Source organism: Geospiza fortis, unplaced genomic scaffold (genome assembly GCF_000277835.1).
Source record: "Geospiza fortis unplaced genomic scaffold, GeoFor_1.0 scaffold53, whole genome shotgun sequence".
In the NCBI taxonomy this organism is placed as follows: Eukaryota; Metazoa; Chordata; class Aves; order Passeriformes; family Thraupidae; genus Geospiza; species Geospiza fortis.
In genome coordinates, this window is record NW_005054305.1 from 3,675,991 (window position 1) to 3,697,996 (window position 22,006).

General features: G+C 41.2%; 1 protein-coding gene across 1 annotated transcript in view; it reads left to right on the forward strand.

Moving 5' to 3' along the window:
• The window catches only part of TAF4B (TATA-box binding protein associated factor 4b), a 57,253-nt gene that overhangs the window by 3,144 nt on the left and 32,103 nt on the right, over window positions 1–22,006 (forward strand). The window contains exons 4-11 of the mRNA XM_031066607.1: window positions 2,570–2,737; window positions 2,844–2,966; window positions 5,008–5,097; window positions 8,244–8,816; window positions 13,826–13,961; window positions 14,557–14,662; window positions 14,979–14,981; window positions 19,633–19,802. Of these exons, the coding sequence (XP_030922467.1) occupies window positions 2,570–2,737; window positions 2,844–2,966; window positions 5,008–5,097; window positions 8,244–8,816; window positions 13,826–13,961; window positions 14,557–14,662; window positions 14,979–14,981; window positions 19,633–19,802 (1,369 nt within the window). The remainder of the gene's footprint in view (window positions 1–2,569; window positions 2,738–2,843; window positions 2,967–5,007; window positions 5,098–8,243; window positions 8,817–13,825; window positions 13,962–14,556; window positions 14,663–14,978; window positions 14,982–19,632; window positions 19,803–22,006) is intronic.

A 22,006-nucleotide genomic window follows, 5' to 3' on the forward strand; every position in this document is an offset into this window, starting at 1 on the left:
GGCGGCTTCTCTGAAGCCCCTCTGTTTTACAGAGGATTGCAAAGCCCTCTGTATGAGCTCCTTGTACAATGAAGAGTAAATAGATGCAATGTGGATACATCTTGCCATCATGTGGTCACATTGCTCCTCACCCTGGGGTAGACAAGAGAAGAGTGCTGAAAAGGGAGCCAGTGCAAAAAGTTGATGGAACCATCTGAGGAAAGGATGGCAGAGACCTTGAGTCTGATTTCCTTGGCAGCAATTCGTTCATCAGTCTTAAAATAACTTCCTGATCTTAGTCTTGATAATTTTTGGAGGTCACAGGAGAGGAGTGTTGGTCTCCTCTCCTGTGTATGGATGATGTCACCACAGAAAGTGGTGCAGAGTGGAGAGGAAATAATACTTGGCTTGGTTCTGCATCTTCAGTCTCGTGTGAAATACAACTTGGAACACTCCCTGCAAAACTCTGTAGGTACTGACTGCAGCATTATTCTCCTCATCAACGAAAATATTTCCCTTTTCTGACATCCCTGAGTGTTTAAGCTCTGAGGTTAGACAAAATTACCTGCACATTCTTATTTTTTACCTGTTTCCCAGATGGCATAACAAAGCTGCAAAGTGTCTAATTAGCATCATGCTGGGGCACTTTCATTTAGATGCAGAGCACTTCTCTTGAAATGACTTCAGAACATGCAGGATTAATGACATTTTTTTTGTGGTGACCGTTTCTCTGTTGCTCAAAGTGAGAATGAGAATTGTCGGTAGTGAAAAAGGTTGACGACAGATGACAGAAATTAATTCCCATATATTCATTTTCCTGGGAAAAGGGTCCAGCAGACTTCCTGTTGTTTCCTCCCTCAGCTGATAAAATGCTGTTCTAGTCTTGATGTGTAAGCATGCTGGAATTTGCAAGAGATCAGCTCCTGTTTTTGACTTTTAAAAGCCCAGGGCACTGCAACTTGGCAGATCTGCGCTGTGTCCCCTTCCGTCTTCCTCCTGCCCATCTGTTTGTGGGATTCTTGTGCCCAGTTTGCCTCCCTGTGGTCTCAGAGCTGTTGAGCCTCATCCTTGGAAGAGGCAGTGGTGGTGGCAAAGATCCTGCAGAGAGCTATTAAAGTGTTACCAACAGTGGGAGCCTGAGCTAGAAAGCTTTCTGGTAGCTGCCTGCTGCTGTCATGTCAAGCTGGCAGCAGCTTGGGGAGGAGAGGACACCCACCCAGAAAGGAAAAAATCGTAAATGTGTGACAAAAGCATTATGGTTTTCTTTAGCTTTAAATGTTTGTTCATTAATTTTCCCTATCCTGAAAGACTGTTGTTTTGTGGGATGTCTGTCCCACTTTTGATTAGTTTGTTTTATCCATGGTAGGGTAAGTTAGGCTCCTGTCTAACTCTTATGATTGATGCAATTAGCCAGTGTTAGTTGTGCCTGTTGGACTAAGCTGGGGTGCTTAAATGTGTTAGGAGTCAGTGAAAGACTTTACATTGTGCAGATCTGAACCTAAAATTTGAACTACAAAACCAGACTTTCCCTTCCTCTTCATAGGCTTGGAGGAAAGATGAGAGCCAGCTTTAGGTTTCCAATGTTAACCTGGAGCTCTGCCTGTGGGTTCCCTCTGGCTTTTCAGATTTTAAGTTGAGAAATCAAAAGTTGTGGTTTTTTGCCTGGGCAGATTGTTTTAATTGTGTTGTATTCTGTTATATCAAATGAACTGTGTTGGTGTTTTGGGTATGGTTTGTTTGTTTGTTCTCTTTAAAATCTGAAGTAGAAATAGTTTAGTGGGTTTTAGATTTAGCCTAGTTTGCAAAGAAGGGAGGTATTTTTTCCTAAGCCTTAATTACTCTCCTGTTGCTGGAACTTCTGAATCTGTTGGTAAATTATAATGAGCTTTTAAAAAGAGGTCTCAAAATAACTGGATTTTGTGAGTGTTTCTGTCAGGGCAGAGGAGAAGGAGATCCAAATTGCTGCCCACGAGGAAAAAGCAGGAAGAACTTGTTAGGTACATTTGCTGAGCTGGCTGCTTCTGCTGGCACTTGCATCCTTCCAAAGTTGACATGATGTCTTTTGCCTGCTCTGTGTGTGATAGGAAAAGCAAGGGGTGTTGCAATTGGGAGAGCAGCTTCAGGGCAAGACTGGAAGATAAATAATGACTTATGATTCTGTTTGTCTTCAGAATAGTATCGCCTGGCTTAGCATTGTCCAAAATCCATTAGTCTTAGACTGTAGGAGCCTGGCAAAGTTAATATATTTGTTTCTTCAAGACAATTTTACCTTCCTCTCCTCCTTCAAAGTTGCAGGCAGTGCTTTGGTCTGGATGTGTCTCTGTAATTTCTTCCCTCCACCCTTGATTTATAAATAGAATTATGGCTGTAGCTGTCACTTACTGTATTAAATAGAGTCTCCCAAAACAAATTAATCTAAACTCTAAAAACAAGGAGAATTGTTTCTTTGTGTTTCAAATAGCAGTGTGGAGGGAAGCTGCTACCTTATATGCTAGCAGAATCCAGGGAAGTTGCTGCTTTGTATGCTAGCAGAATCCAGTATGTTTGTCACGTTGTTCCTTGGTTAAAAAGTGTTAATTTTTCTCTTCAGCCAGCAGCTGCAACAGCTAGTGTTACTACAGTTACTGCTGTAAAGCCTTTGAGTACTGGAACACCTGTAAAACTTCCAGTTACAGGACCACCTGCACAAGCTATCTCCCAAAAGGCAGTCTCTGTGAAAGCAGAGGGCACAACAGTAGCACAGACCAGCGCTTCTACAGTAAGGAAAAAAAAAGTTTTTAATTAAAAATTAACATTCTGTATGTTCATCAGAGGTTGAAGAGACAGTGCAACATCTAACAGTCTTCTCTTTATTTCCACACTAGGAGATGCTAGAGAATGTGAAGAAATGCAAGAATTTTCTTGCTGCACTAGTAAAATTGGCATCTAGCGGACCTCAAGCCCCTGAGATGGGGCAGAATGTGAAGAATCTGGTGCAAAACCTACTGGTGAGACTTTTTTTTCAAAACAAAGTCTATGTCATTTGTCTATGGATTTTTTGCATTTACTTTATCATAATTTTGTTCCTGTTGTTTTGTAGCTTTTTTTTTAACAGCTCAGGAGTTGGATTTGTGGCTGAATGCATCTGACCCTTGTTAAGTCTTATAAATCTTACTTTTTTAAACTGAATCCCATGCTGTGTTATTTCCCCCCTCACATTTCTGTTTCACTTTATGCACACAGGTAACTGACAGCAGAAGGAGCTGGTAGTGTTAACACAGCTTCTGGGTATCTTTTTTTCATGTTAATGTAGTTTTGAGTCCTCAGTAGCAAGAATCTGATGTGGAGGTTCCAGTGCAGCGCTAAGTCCCTACTACTGCTTTACTCCAAGACAAAACTGAGCAGTGGGACAGGAATGACATTATCAATAGCTTAAAACAGTAGGATGGAGCAAACAGTGTGGTGGCTGCCAAGCTCTCTCTCTTTGCAGGTGGCTTCCGTATGGTGCTTCGTGCTGTATCCCAGCACAGCTGGGTTTTCCTGGTAACGATTTCTCCTGCCACTTCTTGTCATGGCATTTGACCGCTGCTGCTGTGTTGTTGTTCCACCCTAGCAGAAGGCTGTGTGCTGGTGGAGGGGGGTGGCTTTGCTAGTGGTACCGAAGGGCTTTTCAGTCTAGGAGGATGTGATGTGGACAGGTGTAATTTCAGAGAGCAGATAGTTTGAAGAATGCAGCCTTGCAAAAATTTGATTCCTTAGCCTCTGTCTCTGCTAGACTGTACACCTTCCTTCTGTGGGAAAAATGGAGTTGTTCTTTCTTGTGCTTACAGTACTTGTTTTTTGGTTTTGTTTCTCTTTATAGAGCACTTATTAAGAGACATTAATACATTGTTAACTGCACACTTGTTTGCTTTTAGTAGTAGTTTAAAAATCTGCTATTCAGTATATGTATGATTTAAGTGCATTTGTGTGTATGAGAGAAATGAGTAAATTGCAGCTGGGCAGCAGAATGATGCTTAAGGCAGTGTTTCATGAAGTGGGTGTCAAGTACCCTGTATGCACTGAGCCTTAGTGTGCCAAACCACTTGCATCTGTATCAGTGAGACCTCAGTGACCCACGTTTGCATCTCAGTGAGATCTAACAGGCAACAGATCAAGTGGCTAAATGGGAGAGCTGCTGGAAGCTCTGTTTGTCTGCAAAAACACAGTCTCTAAAATCCCTGTCCTGGTTATGTGGCAACTTGGAACAGTTTCTCCAGAGGTGAATGTGGGTGAGAGGAGTAATTTCTCAGCAGAAATGGAGGTTGGTGTTCTCTTTGTGTGTTTATACCTTTTTGAAGGAGGTAATGTTCTTGATGATGCTGGGAGGCTGAGGAAGGAATGCAGAGTCTGGGGCTTAACCCTCTGTAAAGTGAGTGGTCTCAGAAGTTTAGTCCAGCTTCCTAACCCCCCAAGCCCATGAGTCAGGTGTTTGTGTTGGGACAGGGTGGAAGGCATTAAGAAAGGAAACAGTACTCTGCAATTCAGAGGACTGTTACCAGGAGGGTATGCAGAAATATTTTGTATGTTTTGGAAGGACTGTGTTAAATGTTCTAGTATGCTGTGTAATGCAGTAGTCTGGAATTGTCTTACCAAAACTGCTAAGTTGTCATAAGTCTTCGATGCCTCTTAAGTTTATTTTTATGCAGATAAACTCCCTTTACTGAAAGAAGTACTAGTAGTTGATTTAAAATATATCTGCATAACAGTGAGATACTCAAAAGGATCAGTGCTGCTTATAAACATTTTTCTATCCCTTCACTTCAGTGGCTGGGTGTGAATTGCCTGTAGCTGAAGAGAGCATAAACAGCTTGGGTAATACTATATGAACATTACAACATTATTCTATCCTGACTCCTCTTTTTTTTCTTTTTTTAAATACAGCAGGAAAAAAACATTTGAGTACTGAAATTGAACAATGCCATGATAAAATAAGTTTCCATGATCTTTTGATACGTTTTGAGGCGGATTCAGTTATAACTTACAATTGTAATTTTATTTTCCTCTTAGGAAGCAAAAATTGAACCAGAAGAATTTACAAAAAAGTTGTACACAGAGCTTAAGTCATCTCCACAACCATATTTAGTTCCTTTCCTCAAGGTAAGTGTCTGAATATGGATATATAGTATTTAAAGAGGGAAGGGAGGAGGATCAGAAGAGAAGAGAGTTGGAGCATTCAGATTTTTTCAGGGCAGTTGAAGAATGGTGCTTAGGATACCTCTGTGACTGTTGTGCTTGGAAAGGTAATTCTTAAGGGGAAGGGGAATTTTTGAGGAGTAATTTATGCTGTGTTCCTAATATTGTAGAGTAATTGCCCTCCAGGTGTTAGTGGAGACTAGTGTGTTGGAAGCTGTGCATCTAATCTACAGTAGAGCAGCTGTGTTAAGATGACCTCCTACTTTCTCATCAAATTTGTAGCAATTCTGAGTTCTAACTCAGAGGCTGACAACAGTGGTGATACACAAGCTTATGCCATGTTAAAGATCAAACAATCTGCATAAAGCTATTCATCTTCTGCTGGTTTATGTTTAGCTGGAGGCAGAAAAAATTTCTACCCCTTGCTCCAGAAAGGGTCTGACAAGACTACTGTGGCTTAGGAAAAGAATCCCAGGGACTCTACTTCTGTTCAAGCAAATAATCATATAAAGGAAAAAATGCTTCCTTAAGACTTTTAATCATATTATAGAATGGTATTAACAAAATAAAAATTAATTATACAGCAAGCATTAAATCTCAGTGAAAACATGGAAAAACTACATTAAATTTACTAAATTCCAATGTACACCATACTCTTAGGTTTGTTAGACCTGTACATTCATTATAGGCATGATGGTGAATAAAGGAAGAATAGTTAAGTGGTACAGCTGGGACAGAGTTTTTCTGGAGTTTGCCCTTTTCCTTGGTATTTGACAGGCCATGTAACAATGCCTGTGATAATGTTGATATTGCTCTGGATGGCTGGTGCTCATCTGCTGAAATCTGGGATAAAAATTTTGCTTACAGTGGCAGCTTTTAAATGCCTTGCTAGCAAGTTTGCCATGAGTTTGAAAGAGTGCAGTCATCTCTGCAGGACCTTAGGCTGAGATGAGAGATTCAGATTTGATATTTGAAAAAAGAATTTTCACTGTTAGGATGGTCAGGCATTGGAATGGGTTGCCCAGAGGAGGGATGCAGTCACCATCCCTGGAGGTGTTTAATAGGGTCTGGATCTCATGCTGGGTGATGAGATTTAGTGGTTATGGGGATGCAGTGGTAGTGCTGGGCTGATGGTTGGACTTGATGATCTTAAAGGTATAAGGTCTCTTCCAACCTTGATGATTCTATGATACATAGAATTTTATGATTGGTCATTTATTACCTGTTAAATTTCCTGAAGGCTTCTTAAATGGCCATGCAAAAGTCAGAAAAATAAACAGCTCTGAGAATGAGTTTTCTGCATGCAGTGTGGCTCTGGCTGCAGAAGGACCAGGCTGTGAGTAGAGGGTCAGTGTAACTGGCACTCACAGAAGTGCTCAGCTCTCCTAAGAAGCCATCCAATGATGTGAAGAGCTGCTACACTTCATACAGAGAACTCAAGGCAATTCTGCAGGGGTTAAGTTGGGTTCATCAGCGTGGGTCAGACCCTGACCTGTCACAGCAGAGCCCTTGTGTGTTGCTTCTGCAGTGCACTGCCAGGTACTGGCATCATCTAGGCTTCTCTGATTTGGGCAGTATCCACGCCACATAATCCTTGGCATGCTGCTCTCTCCCTGTTGTGTGCTACATTAACAAAGATATGCTGTGACTTCAGAAGTGTTGTTCAGACATGGTCAGAGTTAGCTGACTTTGCAGTGCTGCCAATCCTTTAAAACATCTTGCACCCAGATTGCCTTTTCCTGAAACACTGTAAGGATGTGTGGCTGATACACACAATTAGGTTGATCTGTAACTCTGAGCAGCTGTGACAGGACTGAGTGCCAAATGGAGGACGACTTCAGGAGCACTTCTTGAAGGTGCTAAGAGGATCAGTGCTGGCCTTGTTTGTGGGGGAAATGTTTGCAGCTTGAGTCTGGAAAGAAATGTGATACGGCTTTTTGCCAACCCACTTTTAGCTAGTGAAGTGGAATTTTAGGGAGGTCTCTCTGGAGCCAGCTCTTATCTTTGAGCTGCAGGTTTTTGATGAAGTTGTGCATGTGTTTCGTTTTGTCTGTTCCAAGAGGTGGAAAAAGTACAGTGGCTTTGGCTGTGAAGCCTGCTTGGTTTTCAAGTCTGCTGGATGCTTTTGGTACATAAATTGCATCAGGAGCTAAGCTGCTTTTTAAAATAAAAGGAAGTGAATGTATAAAAACAGATGGGCTGCAGAAGGTCCAGTTGTGCAAACAATGTGATTACTTGGTATGCTAGCATGTGAGACACGCATGAAGTCCAAAGTGGCAGGATTGTGTTAGGAGCTCTTAGAAACTTTAGCAACTGTTAAGAGAGGAGGAAAAAATACAAGGGTTTTCAAGAATATACAGGTAGCTACAGAACTTATTTCCCCTCATTCAAAGCCATAGCAGATTATAAACAGTGAAGGAGAAAAGTCTATAGAGAGTTTGAAGATATTATTCTGTCCATTAACCTTCTTAAACACAGCTGTAGTAAAAATGAGATGTTGCCAGATTCCTTTACTTTTGTTCTCCTATTGTAGAGAAGTAGCTGGCTGAAGTTGTGTTGCTGCAGCTCTACAGACATTATTAAAGTGGTATCCCCCCCTAGTGTAGATACAGCTGTATTGATATAAAAGTGTTCTTTCTTGTCTTCAGAGCTTGTTCCTGACTTTATTGGATAATTCGTAGCTCCCTGTCAGGATCCATGAAATAAACACAGCTGTTCCAATATAGCAGGGGTTTTTGGCAAAACAAAATTCTTTGAGGTTATAAAGCAGTTAAAATCATCTTACTCTGAAACATAAATTCCAAATTGAAAAATCTAAACAGAAAAACAAAGTTATATGTGAGTTTCCCCGTAGATGGGATTACTGTGTGCAGCGTAGCTGTGGTGATGGTTGACCTTTGCTCAGCTGGTGTTGGTGTTTCTTGTCATCTTCACTGAACAAGATTGTCATCAATTTAAGCGTGACTGAAATTTAGCAAAAATTGTTTGCCATTTATTGTCTCATGAAAAATTTAATTGGAAAACGAAGAAGAGGATTCAGTTAGAAATGTATTATTATTGTGGAAAACTCTGCTGCTACTACATCCAGTGTTTTTTCATTTTTCTTTTAGAAAAGCGTGCTTGCCTTACGGCAACTAATGCCTGATCCTCAGAGCTTTATCCAACAGTGTATGGAGCAGCCAGCTCCAACCCAAGAAGAAGTTTCCACTTGTCCCTCTGCAGCACCACCTCCTTCGACAGGAGTGGCCACCTCGGCTGTAGCAACAACTGCTCTTCCAGCTATAAAACCCTCATCTGCAGCGGTCACAGCCCCTGTAGTTGTCACACCAGTCCTTGCCAGCACATCAGCAGCAGCTCCTCTGCAGGCTGTGAAGGCTGTTCCTTCCCCTGCTGCGGGGACAGTGGCTCTGGGGCCTGCAGCTTCCATCCTCACCACAGCTGTGGCGTCGTCTGGGCTGACCACTGTCCAGCCTGGCAAGCCAGTCCTCACCTCTGCGGTGCCAGCGCCCTCTCTGCAGGCTGCAAAGCCAGTGCTGGTCTCTACAGTGGCATGTTCAGCAACAACCCCTCTCCAGCCTCTGAAACCAGTCATTGGAACCCCAGTTGGTATTAAAATCTCGCAGCCCAGCTCCATCGTGGCGCGGCCAGCAGGTACTCAGCAGGTGGTTAAAGTAAAGCAACTGGTAAGATGGATTCTCTACTTCTCTGTGATAACCAGGCGCCTTTACTTTGATTCTTGCCATTTAATAAAGAGGATACCAGTTTGGACCTCTGGTTCTTCTTTTGTTTTTTCTTTTAATATATGAAGCTAGTCTGTCTTGAGTCCATCAGTTATGTTTGTGATAGCTTAGAAATCCTGAGCCCTTGCTGGAAAGGTGAATCTAAAGCCAAGCTGTCAGCTTGGTCTCTTGTAAGACACCATGTTGACCACCATTTCATCAGACTGAACATCCATCTTGAGACACAGGGGGATACGAGGTCTAGCTCCCTCTAGGCTCATAGCCAGGTTGGCACCTGGAAGAAAAGTTAGGAAGTGCAAGTGTCAGAAACAGAAACTGTTCATGAGATACTTACATTAATTGCTCTTGGATGCCCTATTAGGGCTGTGCCTCAGCTAGCCACCAGGGATGCCAGTCTCTCTCCCCTGATAGTTCCTGCCCTGGGTACTTGGCAGGCACAGGTGGCTTGATATTGTTCAGTGATATGTTATCTGAAATGCATGAACTACCTCAAGGAGCTTTTCTGAGCTGAGTTCTGACCTCCACATTCACTAAGACATGTTAATTATGAAGTCGTCCAAAAGTGAGTTTTTTCTATCAGGCCTCATTAGCTAACAAATTCCAGGAGGAATAACTGTCTTATTAAAACAATACCCTCAAAAGCAATGTGTTAACGTTTTTTATTCTTGGCACAGGTTAACGTCTTGCTAATATTAATATCAAATACAAGAAACTGTGGATCACAGGTATACCCAAAAGAGCAACTTTGTGAAATAAATTAGGTTTGGCTTATAGGTGTTTAAGATACCAAGTAGCATGGTGTCCAGCTGGTCTACTGTAAGTAATACTTTCAAGTATTTTGAGAGAATTAGTCTCCCTTTGGCAGATAGAGAATTCAATTCTTGCTAAGGAATTCCTTGTAAAAAATGTTTTCTTTAAGAAGTGGGAACACCATTAGACTTCCTGTGAAACTAGATTTACTTTTCACAGGTATGGTAGGACATCTGCTGCGTGAGTTTTCTTTTTAGCTTGGATATTGTGTATACTTGATTTAACGGTGTTCAGACCCCTAAAATGTTTTACTTTTTTAGTTCTTTTCCTTTCAAAGGGCATAAGGTAGATAAAATACAAGAATCCTTCATTCTAAATAAAGGGTTCGTGTTATGGTAGCGTAAGCATGAGCTTTTCACCTTTCAAGACTTGTTTAAAACTGTATGGGGTGGATGTGGAGTCCTTTTTCTGACTGGATTTGTTAAAAAAAAAAAAAGAGGCAAAATACCCTCAACCCCAAAACCCCAAAGAAGAGTTATTAAGCATATGCATTGGCATCTTGGCTAGTAGTAGCTAAAGTCAAATTGGAAAAGGAGTTGGTACTCATATTGTCTTTGAGGACTGAGTTTGAAATTCCAGCCAGAAGAAAAGGAGAATTTCTTAGGTAGTACGAGGGCAGGAGAGCAGTTTGTTGGCTACACAGCAAGTCTTGTAATCCAGGGGAAAGGTTGACCATCTGTACAAATAGGCAAGGAAGCTTAGCTCCACACTGGGGAGTCAAAACACTTCTTGAATTTGATATTGGTGAACTCAAGAAATAGCTTCTGCCTCTACACTGCTGCACTGTGGCAGTCTGCTGCAATTGCCTTTCTTTGCTGTTCCTTACATATATTGAATTGCATACAAAACATGTTTTTATCCTCATTTTGGGTAGGCACAGTGATTAAAATACTTGCTCTTCTCAGATACAGTTGAAGGACTGAGTTGACTGCTTCACAGCTTAGCCGTATCAGGAGCTTGGTGTTTGTTCAGACAACTCACTAGCACAACGAGCAAGTCAGAAGAAGTGGCTATATCTCCTATGGCTACTACCCTGGTGCCTTCTCTTGAAAGGGCAGAGGGTCTGTTTTCTCCCATAAGAAAACAAATGTGGATCTGCCCTCCCTAAACAGAAGGGTCCTACTGCCAGCTGAAAAAGGAAGCACACTGCCAGCTGTGCAAATCTGTCTATACAGTGCTGCCAGCAATTTTTTCCCTTTTCAGCCCACAGGGATGTCTGATGCCATACACTACCTCTGTATGCCCCTTTCTAATTTTGGCCTCTTGTGCTTGAGAGAATTTGAACTTTGATGTGCCAGCTCCATTATAATGGTTCTCAAGAATGCAGCACTGCTGTATTTTAGTATCAAATTTGTGACTGGAGTGGTGCAACATGAAACTTTTCATTTCTGTAGTATTATCAAAACTCTGTGTGGACACTGAGGGGTCTGTTCTTTAGGGGTGCTGTTGGGATTGATTGCACTCCTGTGCTGTGGAAGTTGCCTATTTTGAAGGCTTTTCTCCTGTGACTTTCTTAGCACCTCATTTAAGGGTGTTGGCTTACAAAGACATTTCATCTTGGAAATAAAGTCTATCTTGCTCTAATATTGCTTTATCTCTTGTTAAAGCACAGTAAGTGAAAATTTACATGACCAGGTGCTGGCATCCATTGCTGAGAAAGCTGCTGTGAGATTACAGCTTCACCTCAGGCATAACCAGCTAGGGGGTGTATGGTGTAGTCCCCACAGTTACCAGTGAGACACACTGCCTGGAGATTATTAATGACTGAACCAAGGACTGAAGTGTTTATGCTGTTGCAACTGCTTGTTCTTAGTGAGTTGTTAGTGTCATGGCCCCTTGGAGCTGAGCTTTCATGAACAATCTTCCCCATTATTTTTTTTTTTGTCCTGGTTATTGCTCTTGCATTCAATTAATGAGGCTTCCTTCATGAAGCATTACTGCTTGTGTGTGATGATACCTCAGCATTCCTCTGCTGATCTCCAAACTTTGTTTTATGAATGTGAAGCAGGTTCAGTGAGGCTAATCAGTCTCTTTCAGGCAGCTGTCTCCTCATTGTCAGCTGAATGTTGTGTTGCATTTTTTTTAACTTAAGAACATCAATAATTTTATTCTGATGTCTGTGTCAGCCTGCTTAACCAGGGCAAAAAGGAACAGTCCCTTTTCTTTATTTCTTGCTGCGAACCTGAAGAAAGGATATTCTCACAGATATTACTGATGTTGGTAATGCTTCATTCTAGCACTGGATCCATGTTGAAATTTCCAGTGTTGTTGTTCTCTCCCATTGCAACTCTCAACTCTCTAGCTTTTGTAAGTCTAGAGCTAGAATGGCAAATAGAAAATGAGCTCTACTCCCAGCACATCTGCTCTGTTTCTTGGCAATGTAGCCTCCCTGGTTACTTAATTTACATCCCAGTCTCCACTTAAGACCATTTTTGTAACATGGCTCTGTTCTTTTGTCTGCTGTACCTCAGTCTGGAATGGTTGTGTTTTCTCCTGTGCGATTCCGTGTTTTGCATGCTGAAGCACCATTCTTCCTGGTGGTGAGGAGGATCTCTAGGTGTGTGTTAGTGCTAGTGGAGCCTGTGAGTAGTGTGTCCAAGCTGGTTAGCTCCTCATTAGTTACCTGAACTCACAAAAGATGCTGCTGACGTTATTCACAACTTGCAGTTTTGGAAGCTGGATCTCTCTGAGAGATCAAAGTGAGCTTTGGGAAAAAAACACAGAAGCAAACCTTAGCTTCTGTTTTGCTCCATGAGTGCTGTATATGTGAGCCTTATCTCTGTCCACAGTCTGTCCCTGTATTCCTGTAGTTCTTTCCTCTAGATCTTAATGTTAACTGTCTGTCAGGTTTTCAGATACCACTTTCAGATCAGTTATTCTATTACTGCTGCTACACCAAGCCTAAGTGCTACCAATACAGAGATGGTTGAGAGGTTATCTTGACCCTTTGATACACAAAGTATCTTTTTGTGAATGTATGATGCTTATGTTGATGATATTTATTAATAGAAGTTAAGTGACAGGAGAGAGCCTAATTTCTGAAGTATTGTAAATGTCAGTTCTTTAATTATACTTGTGCAAGCACCCTCTAGACTTTCTGAAGTAAGAATGAAAGATGCAGAGGAGAAAAATGGCTTCTTGACCCTGACATTTACTTTGTTAGTTTTCTGCTGCTGAAAAAATAGGATTCAGTGTGAAGATGTTGATTTTATGCTTTGGTGAAGTAACATCTTTCTACTGCCTGTAATCAAAAACTTTAAGCATGTATCAAAGCTCCAGCCCACATTCTGCTAGTTAGGAGGCTTAGAAGTGAGATTTTTAGGGATGCTGCAATTTTATTACTTTCTTGCATTTTAATAGCTGCCCCTGAAGAGGAAGGATTAGTATTTATGGGCTGTGCCTGTAGGTCTGTGTTGTGGTGACATCCTGCTGTCTGGTTTTGTTTCTTTGAAGTGTCTCTTTAAATAAAACTATGAACTGCCTTCCTTTTTACCCTTCAGCTGTGTACTGATGTCTTTGTGTAGAGGCTCTACTTGCTATAGGTGTTGCTATTTAGTACTTCATGTTCCTGGCAACTGTTTAGTGTATTTTAGCTCAACACTTTGAAACTCAGCATCTCAATTAACAATTGATGTTGCAATTCCAAAAACACATTGGTAATTTTATAGCACGTACTCTTTAATCCTTAGCAGGTATCATATTTCGTGCAAGACTTCAGTTGTTTTGGTGTTCTCCCTTTTTGACTAGGTGTTTGTGATACCTACCCTTTTGAAGTTACTGGCAGACTCACTTTTTAATGGTTAGCCTGCTGAGCAAGACTTACATAGAGGAAAGCCTCTCAGTATAATGGCTTGTGTGATAATTAGTGACACTTGTCAAATAGAGTCATCAGTAGAGAATGGAGGTGAAGTGTCTGTTAGAGCTCACTGAATGAGCTTAAAGCTCATTACCACTTGTTAAGATTTCTTGACATGAAGTTTAAAAAAAAAAGGTCTTCTCTGAGCATGCTGTTTGCTTTGAACTGAAAACTAGACAAGCATACCTGTCCAGTGGCACTTCTGGCTAAATGGAAACACTGATGCTGTTTACTTCTCTGTATTTTTAGCTCTTCTCACTGTTGATATTGGATATTCCACTTCCAGGTAGTTCAGCAACCATCAGGAGCCATTGTCAAGCAAGTATCCACGCTCCCACAGCCCTCAGTGCTCACCCTACAGACGTCTGCTGAGAAGAAAATGCCACTGAATACACTTGTTCAAACCAGCCAGTTTCCTGCAGGTAAAGTGCAGGAACCTCTTTCATGTAGAAGGGGGAGGACTGCTGAGGTGTAGAAATAAGTGCAGGCTGTTGGTAGATTGTAGGAGTGCAGGAAGGTGGCTGTCTGTTGGGAGCAAGCAGCTCTGTGCATTCAGTTGAACATCTTTACTGTCTGGAGCTCTGATGAGAAAATCAATGTCACATCTACTTCTGGCACTTGTTAAGAGCACGTCAATCAAATATTTGTACTTGTTAAAATACTGTGACTGAGCTCCCTGCAGTGAACTTCCTCTAAGCAGATGATTTTGAGAGTTAGTTCGTGAGGCCTTGCTTTTTCCTTCAACAGATTCAGGCTGATGCACAATAAGAGTTTGTCTCAGCCAGTGAGTTTTCACTGAAACATTTCCCTGGTCATCAGAGAAGGGAGGGTGTTTGCTGAGAGTGTGTGAGGCTTTGGGCCATACAGAACTTGCAGAGTGTAAGATTCTAGAGTGTCTGGTTTTCAGATGGACCCAGTTAGTTGTTACTGAGTAAGCTTACCTAGAATAATGAAGTAACTAAACAGTGGTTTTAACATTTTTCTTTGTACTACAGCTTGTTCTTTGTTTTGTTTTAGGTTCCATTCTGAAACAAATTACGTTGCCAAGAAATAAAATTCTGTCGCTTCAAGCATCTCCTGTTCAAAAAGTGAAAATAAAAGAGAATGGAGCAACATCCTTCAGGTAAAAATGAACAATATCAGAAGTTAAGTATAAAAAGGAACAAAAGGAAGAACCAAGTATAGAGGTGGGAATGGAGCCCAAATAATAGCAACTTTCTTCAGAAGCTTCTTTTCTGATACATGTTTTTCATGTCACAATACTCATGGGCAATGGGTAACCTTAAAACTTCTATGCAGATGTTAATTATTCTTAGTGTAAGAAAACTGTCCTGGTGAGGTTGGGTTTTGAGTCAGCTTTTCACTAACATGTTTTCCGTCCTATGAGTACAATTATTAATCTAGTTACCTTGTAGTAAAGTCTCTCAACAGGATTAAAGCAGGTAGAACCTCTGGTTTTTGCATATAGTGTGATAGCATTGGACTGTTACTTGGACTGGCTTGTAACCTGTCTGAAGTTCTGTGCTGCATTTCAGAATCTTTAATTAGCTCCTTGTTTCTGTGTGTATGGTGAAAGTCTTTGACTACATGATTTCTAACACGTTCTCTGGGCCTTTCGATTGCAAGAGTGCTTAAAGCTTTTAGTGCTGGCAACTGATTAACTTTTCAAAGGCAGAAATTATTTTTGCAGCTATGAAGTGTGATGTTGGAATAGAGGTACAGACTGCCATAAGCATTATTAGTCATACCACTTCAGGGCAAGTTTGACTTTGCTCTTCCAAGGGAAAAAAGCAGACATAGTGACACCTCTAACTTGTTGACCAGTTGACTTATTATCTGTTGAAAGCTGCAGCTTTGAATACAATGGTATAGACAGAACGCTGCAGCTGTTTACAGTAACATGCGGTATACAGTGAACACTTAAAAACATTGGTTGCCAAAAGCTAAGATGAAAAACTCCTATTAAAGCAATAGCTCTGTTCATCTGCCTCAAGGTCTTATTAAATATGCTTTAGAATGTAATGTGTTTAAAAAAACACCCCTTCATAAATATAGTAATAAAAAAAAGCAACAATGAACAAACTCATACCCAAAAAAAAAAAAATTTCTGTGATCTTCCAAATGTAATATTTTAGCTGTCTTACATGAGAAATTTGAATTCCTGTTAGTTGTTCCCTGAATTGTTAAATTCATAGTGTAGGAAAATGTCCTGCTTTTACAATGTGATTCAATAGAGATTTCTCTTCTCGCTTTTGGATTGTGATCTTCAAAGTAGCATAAGTCCATGAGAATTTAGATAGGAAATCTCTAACTCACCCTAAATTTTCTTTGTAGAGTCTATTATCTCTGAAGAATCTGTCTTTGGATACACCCTTGGTGTTTCTTCTAATCACTGCTATAATCAAACTTCCTTACCTATGATCAATCAACTGCTGATCATGTGTGAGGCAGAGAGAGCCACCATGGCCTGATTTCACGTTTTGTGATGAAATTTGTTACAAGCAGAGAGTGTGTCTTGTAATTGATGTGATTATACATGTGGCACTAATGAGAGTGCCCTTACTGTGCCCTCTCACTGCAGTGTGTCATTGAGCCTGACTCCCTCTGCCATTGTGTGACTAGGCTAGGTTAGGATTTGAAGACATTCTACTCACTGAGCTGTACTTAATTAGCTGCAGTTTGACCTTGTCTGCTCTTTAACACGCTGCTTTAGGTTGCCCAAGATAAGCAGTAAAAAGAGTGGTGATTTCCTACCCCCCAAGCAAACAAACAGAAAAAAACCCAACAAAACACAAAGCATTCTAACCTTCTAGATATTGTTTCAGCTAAGCATGGACATTGCACCATGGCATGTCAAGAAATAGTCTGGTTTTGAAAAAAATCAAGATTTTTGTAAACAGATCTACACGTTTCTGTAAAGTATATGCTAGAGCGCTCTGGAAAAAAAATATCACGTATTTAATCTTCAAATATTTGTTCTGAATTTATTCTGTTTAATAGAGTTGTTGTCCAAAGCACATGCAACTTTCTGGCTTGGCTGCAATTGTTCTGGCCTGGGTAGTTGTCAGGGATGGGCCACAGAGGTTTGGGTTCAGTGTGTCTTTCTAGTTTTCCCTTCGACTCTTGGATAAAATGGAGTAAATTAGGGGGATTCAGGAGACAAGTGCGGTCGTCAGACACCAGAGGGTGCTCCAGACTCACTTTTCAGGCAGCAGGCAAATTCATAGATGTGAGGTGCATCTGCATTGCTTGAGCTTCTTTTGCAGTGAATACCCAGTAAAAATGTCAAACCTGACTTTGTGTGGTTTATCTCTCAGAACTCTTGAGTTCTGCTTTTCACCTTGTCCTAGTAAACTTAAATCACTGGAGGCTTGTAACAGCTGGGTGACTTTTTCCTGCTCATTCCTGAGTGTGACATGATCAAATGTAAAGAGCATTAAAGGAAGTGGTGCAAAAAAGGGGCTTTATGGAGGGATTGCTGAAAGTGAAAGCAAGGCAATATCCATCAGAAATACCTTCACTCTGTACACTCTATTTTAAATTTATCACCTTAGTAGAATGATTTCTACTGCTTACTCACAGTACATGATGCCTTGCTTAAAATGATTGAAGTTTGTTTGAACAACGAGAAAAGAGTAGTACAAAGTATGAACTTAGCATGGCTTCCATTAATCTTTAGTGAGCACTTTTCTAAGGAATATAGAGGTAATTTCTTTGGGTTAAGTAAAATAAGTGCAAGTGTTTTCATATATTTCATCAAAACTTGACTTAATGCAAACTTGTGTCTCACAGTGAAAAAGTTAGAATGGGTACTGAAGAACAGTACAGGTAGAGATGTCTGCTTGCATATAAACTCTTGTATGCTTGTACACACTAGAGAGACTGTGTGCATGGAAATAATCAAGAAAATAGTAACCTGATAAAGGCAGGTTATAAAGAAATGAAACTTCTCTATGTAGAAAAATGGATAGATGTACATTATAGAAGTTTATCTGTTCTTTGCTTGAGTGTTTTGAGTATGTGGTCAGATTAAAAGCAAAAATGATTTCCTGAAACTGCATGCTATGCAGTTGTACCTGGGGTGCAAGCGTCCTTCCTGGGATTCCATAAACAGTTCCACTGGAGTAATGTCAGGTTCCAGCACCGATAGCTTGTGATGTGTGTTCCTGGTGCTGGTCGTGCTGATTTTGTCAGCAGATATGTGGCAGCTGCTGTGCTTCAGTGGGATTTTTGTCTCTGCCATCAGTAAAGACTTCTCTGTAGTGGTCACTGTGAAGAGGAAACCGGAATGTACTTGTGAAGATCAGTTAGCACTCAATTATCATCCCATGAAGCTTCATTGACACGCTTGTTGGAAGTTCAGGGTCTCTGTTAGGCTGATAGAGCCTGAGTATGCACTTGGAGCTGCTCAGCTGCTGGTTGAGAAGGGGTAGGAGGAGGGAAGCTGTCCTGGCACTGTTGGCTTCAGCTTTAAATTGTAGCTGTGGACATCTAACTGTTCTGACAGTCCTGGGATATAACACTTTTCTTAGCATGATGGATTTGGGGCACAAGCCTGGTTGGAAAGCTATTGTGTCTAGTTAGACATAAAGAACTGGAGCTAGTTTGAGAATCTGTTGGGTCTCCTTTTCCCTAAACACATTCACACAAAGGAACTGCTAGCAATGAGGGCATACGAATGGAAGGAGGGGTAGAAGGTGGCTGGACTCAAGGCTGGACTCCTTTTCTGTCCAGGTGTCTCACTGGAAGTTTGCAGAAGAATTGTGCCATAGAAATATACTGAAACCCAAAGGAGAAAATGCATCTATAGTTTTAAGAAAAATATCCTTTTCTTGTGTCTTTTGAGTATTGCTTAACCTCAACCCTAACTCATGTTCTAATAACTTTAGCTTCTGCCTCTAGTCAGTCAAAGGATAGCCTGCAAGAAATATCATTTCACCTTAGAATGATAAATTCCTGGCTAACCCTTGTTCAAGAGTTATTGAGGCCACACAGTGTTTTCTGAAGGTGAACTTTATCAAACCTTGCCATAGAATACTCTTTTAGAGGGGGGTGTGTGTGTTGGTTTTGTTTTCTGTGCTTTCCAAATAAAAAGATGTTCAGATTGAGTGATTTTACTTATCTGTCGTGATACTATGGGTGTCTGTTTTGGATTGGTCCTAAATCCCTGAAGCCATCATTAGGGTCTTTGTCACATTGTGAAGTAAAAATGCTTTCTCTTGATGGTATGAACTCATTTGATAAAAACTTGAATTGTTTCACTGCCAAAGTAGTGCAAAAACTTTTCCCATGTAAGATTCATTCAGTATTTTACCTTAAATGATCTCTTAAGAAAAATTAGGCTGAAGCATACAGGCTCTTAAAGGTAGTCTGAGTGATGTTCACCCTAACTGAGTTTTTATTATTAACATATAATCCAAAGCTGCTACATGAGAATCCAGCTAATGGTGTTACCAGCTAGAGCTCTGGCATGGTGCTTCAGAGGCAGTAGCATCTTCCCTGCTATGTATACAAGTATGATAGGACTGATCAAAGTGCAAGGTCTGGATTGGTTCTAGTAAGTAATCAAGGAGTGTTTGTGTCCTGTGTTTTAAGGGAACTCTCTAAAGAAAACTGAAGATCATGTCTGTGCTAATAAGCCTGTGCTTTAAGCCTCAGTTTGCAAGATATGCATCTTGGTTAGAAAATGGGCTTGTTTATAGTCCAGTGAGTCAACATTCAACTTCATTCCACACTTGGTTCTACCTAGTGAATTAGTTTTAGAACAAATTTCAGGCTGCGAGAGTGGTGGTGCAGGGTTAGGGGTTGTGGGAACTTTTGATCTGGGTCTAATTCAGTCCTAGGTTTCCAAGCTGGCTCAAAATTTCAGTTTCATATAAAGGATTTGCATGCCTAGCAACTGAGGCATTAACCAAATTAATGTTTCAGAGGCACCTTGCAGAAGTGTGAGAGCTTTAGGAGCTCCCTGTCCACACCCGTGCTGAACATCTGTTGTATATAGGAAATGTGAATGTGGCTGCTTGTTGATAGTTGAGACTTTTTCTTTGTGTCTGTTCTGAACAAAGCATAAAATGTTGGTCTCCTCTTTTGTAGAGATGAAGATGACCTAAATGATGTGACTTCTATGGCTGGGGTTAATCTCAGTGAGGAGAATGCCTGCATTTTGGCAGCAAACTCTGAGCTCATTGGCACAGTGATTCACTCTTGTGCAGATGAACCATTTCTGTCTCTGGAAGCTCTTCAGAGTAAGATCTTGAACATAGGTGAGAACAAAGCACACACAGCAGATATGTATGGATGTAGTGTTTCCTTGCCTCTTTCATCAGCCAGCCTCCAATCTTTGAAGAAGAATCTGGAACTATTATGATCTACTATCTCATGTGTTTCTACCAAACAGTACTGAATTTTCACTTCCCCTTCTAGGAAACAACTGTCTTTTAAGGTTTTCTTTACACGGAAACAGTATGAAGCACAACCAGAAAAAAGAAACTGAGGCCACTTAACATGTGAGAAGTGAGCAACTTTCTTATTCTTAAACCTAATGCAACACTTAACACTTGTGGTGCAACACTTAACAACCATTAAGGTGCTAGCATCAAAACACTTAAATGTGCTTTTCTGTCTCAGCAGCTTCTAATTTGATACATTACACTGACTTCCCTAGCAGTTTTTGCATTCCTCTGCCAATATACTCTATTGACTAACATTAGGAAGAAGTTTCAAACTTCCAATACACACAGAGCAGAGCTTTGTTTATGACTCCCTTCATGGAAAAAACTTTTGTTAATTCTATATAAAAGAGGTGTTGAAGCTGTTTGTCTGTATAATGAGTAATACTGTGGAATGTATGTTGAATGCCTGTGTTAGAGGAAGTTTCTAATGTAGATATCATTTCATTTGAGCAAAAATAATAAGTGTTGCTTAGTAATGTTGTGTTATGTCAGAGCAGGGAGCATGCAGTTGTGTAGCAGCACACTGGCTGGTCCCAGTTTGCTGTTTGTCAGCAGCAAACTTCATGCTTGTTGCTCAGCTCCTTGCTCGTGCCCTCTGCCCAGTACTTGCTGTACTGGAACACTGAGTTTTACAGCTGGGCATCCAGGAAAGCCTGAATGTACAGTCACAATTCTGTCACAGTGGCTTAACCACATGTTCACAAAGTCTTTCTGTTTCCACACACAACTGGTTCTTAGTCCAGAGTGAGCAGCCAGCCTGTGACAAGCATGTAACCTGCAAATGCTGCCTGTGACCTTGGTGCTCCTGCCCCAGTCAGCCAGATGTGTCATCTTGAGCTGTATGGGGCATAGCAAATACTGTGTTACTAGTGGCAAAGGGAAAGTGCACATCAGACCTGGTGCCCAGAAGATGTTCTCAAAGTTCAGTAGAAGATGAATCAGTCATTTGTGGGAAATGGATATAAGGAAAAATAAAGAGCTCTGCAAAAACAGAGAGTATTTCTAGAATAATTTGCTGGTTGTGGGTGTAAAGACATTGTGTTGAAAGATGGAAAATAGAAGCCTGGCTGTTTCATGGCTAGAATGGTAGTTGTTCCAAATTAATAATAATAATAATAATAATAGCAATAATGCTAATTCATGTCATTTATGATAAGTTCTTGTTTGTGAGGAAAGGAATGCTGCCAGGGAGTAGAGCAATTCAGAAAGTTGTCTGCTTTTGAACTGAGCCGTCTTTGGATTAAGAAATGTATGTGTAGGGAGGTCTTGAGGTTTGGGGGGATTTTATTTTGTCTTTGAGCTGGTGTTTCAGTAATCGGATAGTCTAGTGAGAAGCTGCAGTATTGAAAGGTACTTGAGCAAAATGAGCTTTGCACTCAGTTAAGTTACAGGCCAGTGCTTACTGATCAAACAGGGGAGTGCTTTGATTGTATCTGGGAAAACATTCTAGGTTCTCCCTGCCTTGTGAGATTGTCATTCATTTTCAGTTACAGTAGCAAAAGCAAATGAAATAGGTGATTAGTTTTTTTACAGTGCGCTGTTTATCCATTCTTAACACTTCGCTTGGCAGTAAATACTGAAATGGGTTTTGAAGGCGTGCTGTATATTGCATCATAAAGTATTACAGCTGCTGTAAATGCAGTGCAGGGCAAGGAAAAGTGCTTCTGACAGGTACAGCGTATGAGGCGTGTGGAACTGCTGCCTGCCGTGCCCACCAGGGAAAAGCCGCAGCCGCCCAGGTGTCTCGATGGAGCTGCGCTGAGTGATGGATGGTGTCAGCCATGGGAAGGCTTCTCCTTGGCAGCCCGCAGCCGCGGGAAGGTCGCAGAGGTGATGCCCAGCTCTGGGTGCAGGGCCAGCACAGCCTTGCCTGGAGCTGGCACCAGCCTCGGTCGCAGCTGCTGAGATGCAGAGATTCAGCAACAGCCCGGGAGGAAAGGTTGAACGTGGCGGCAGGATGAGCCCGCTGGACTGGAATGCGCGCTGTCCCAGCGGCTGGGGGGGGTGCCTGTGGG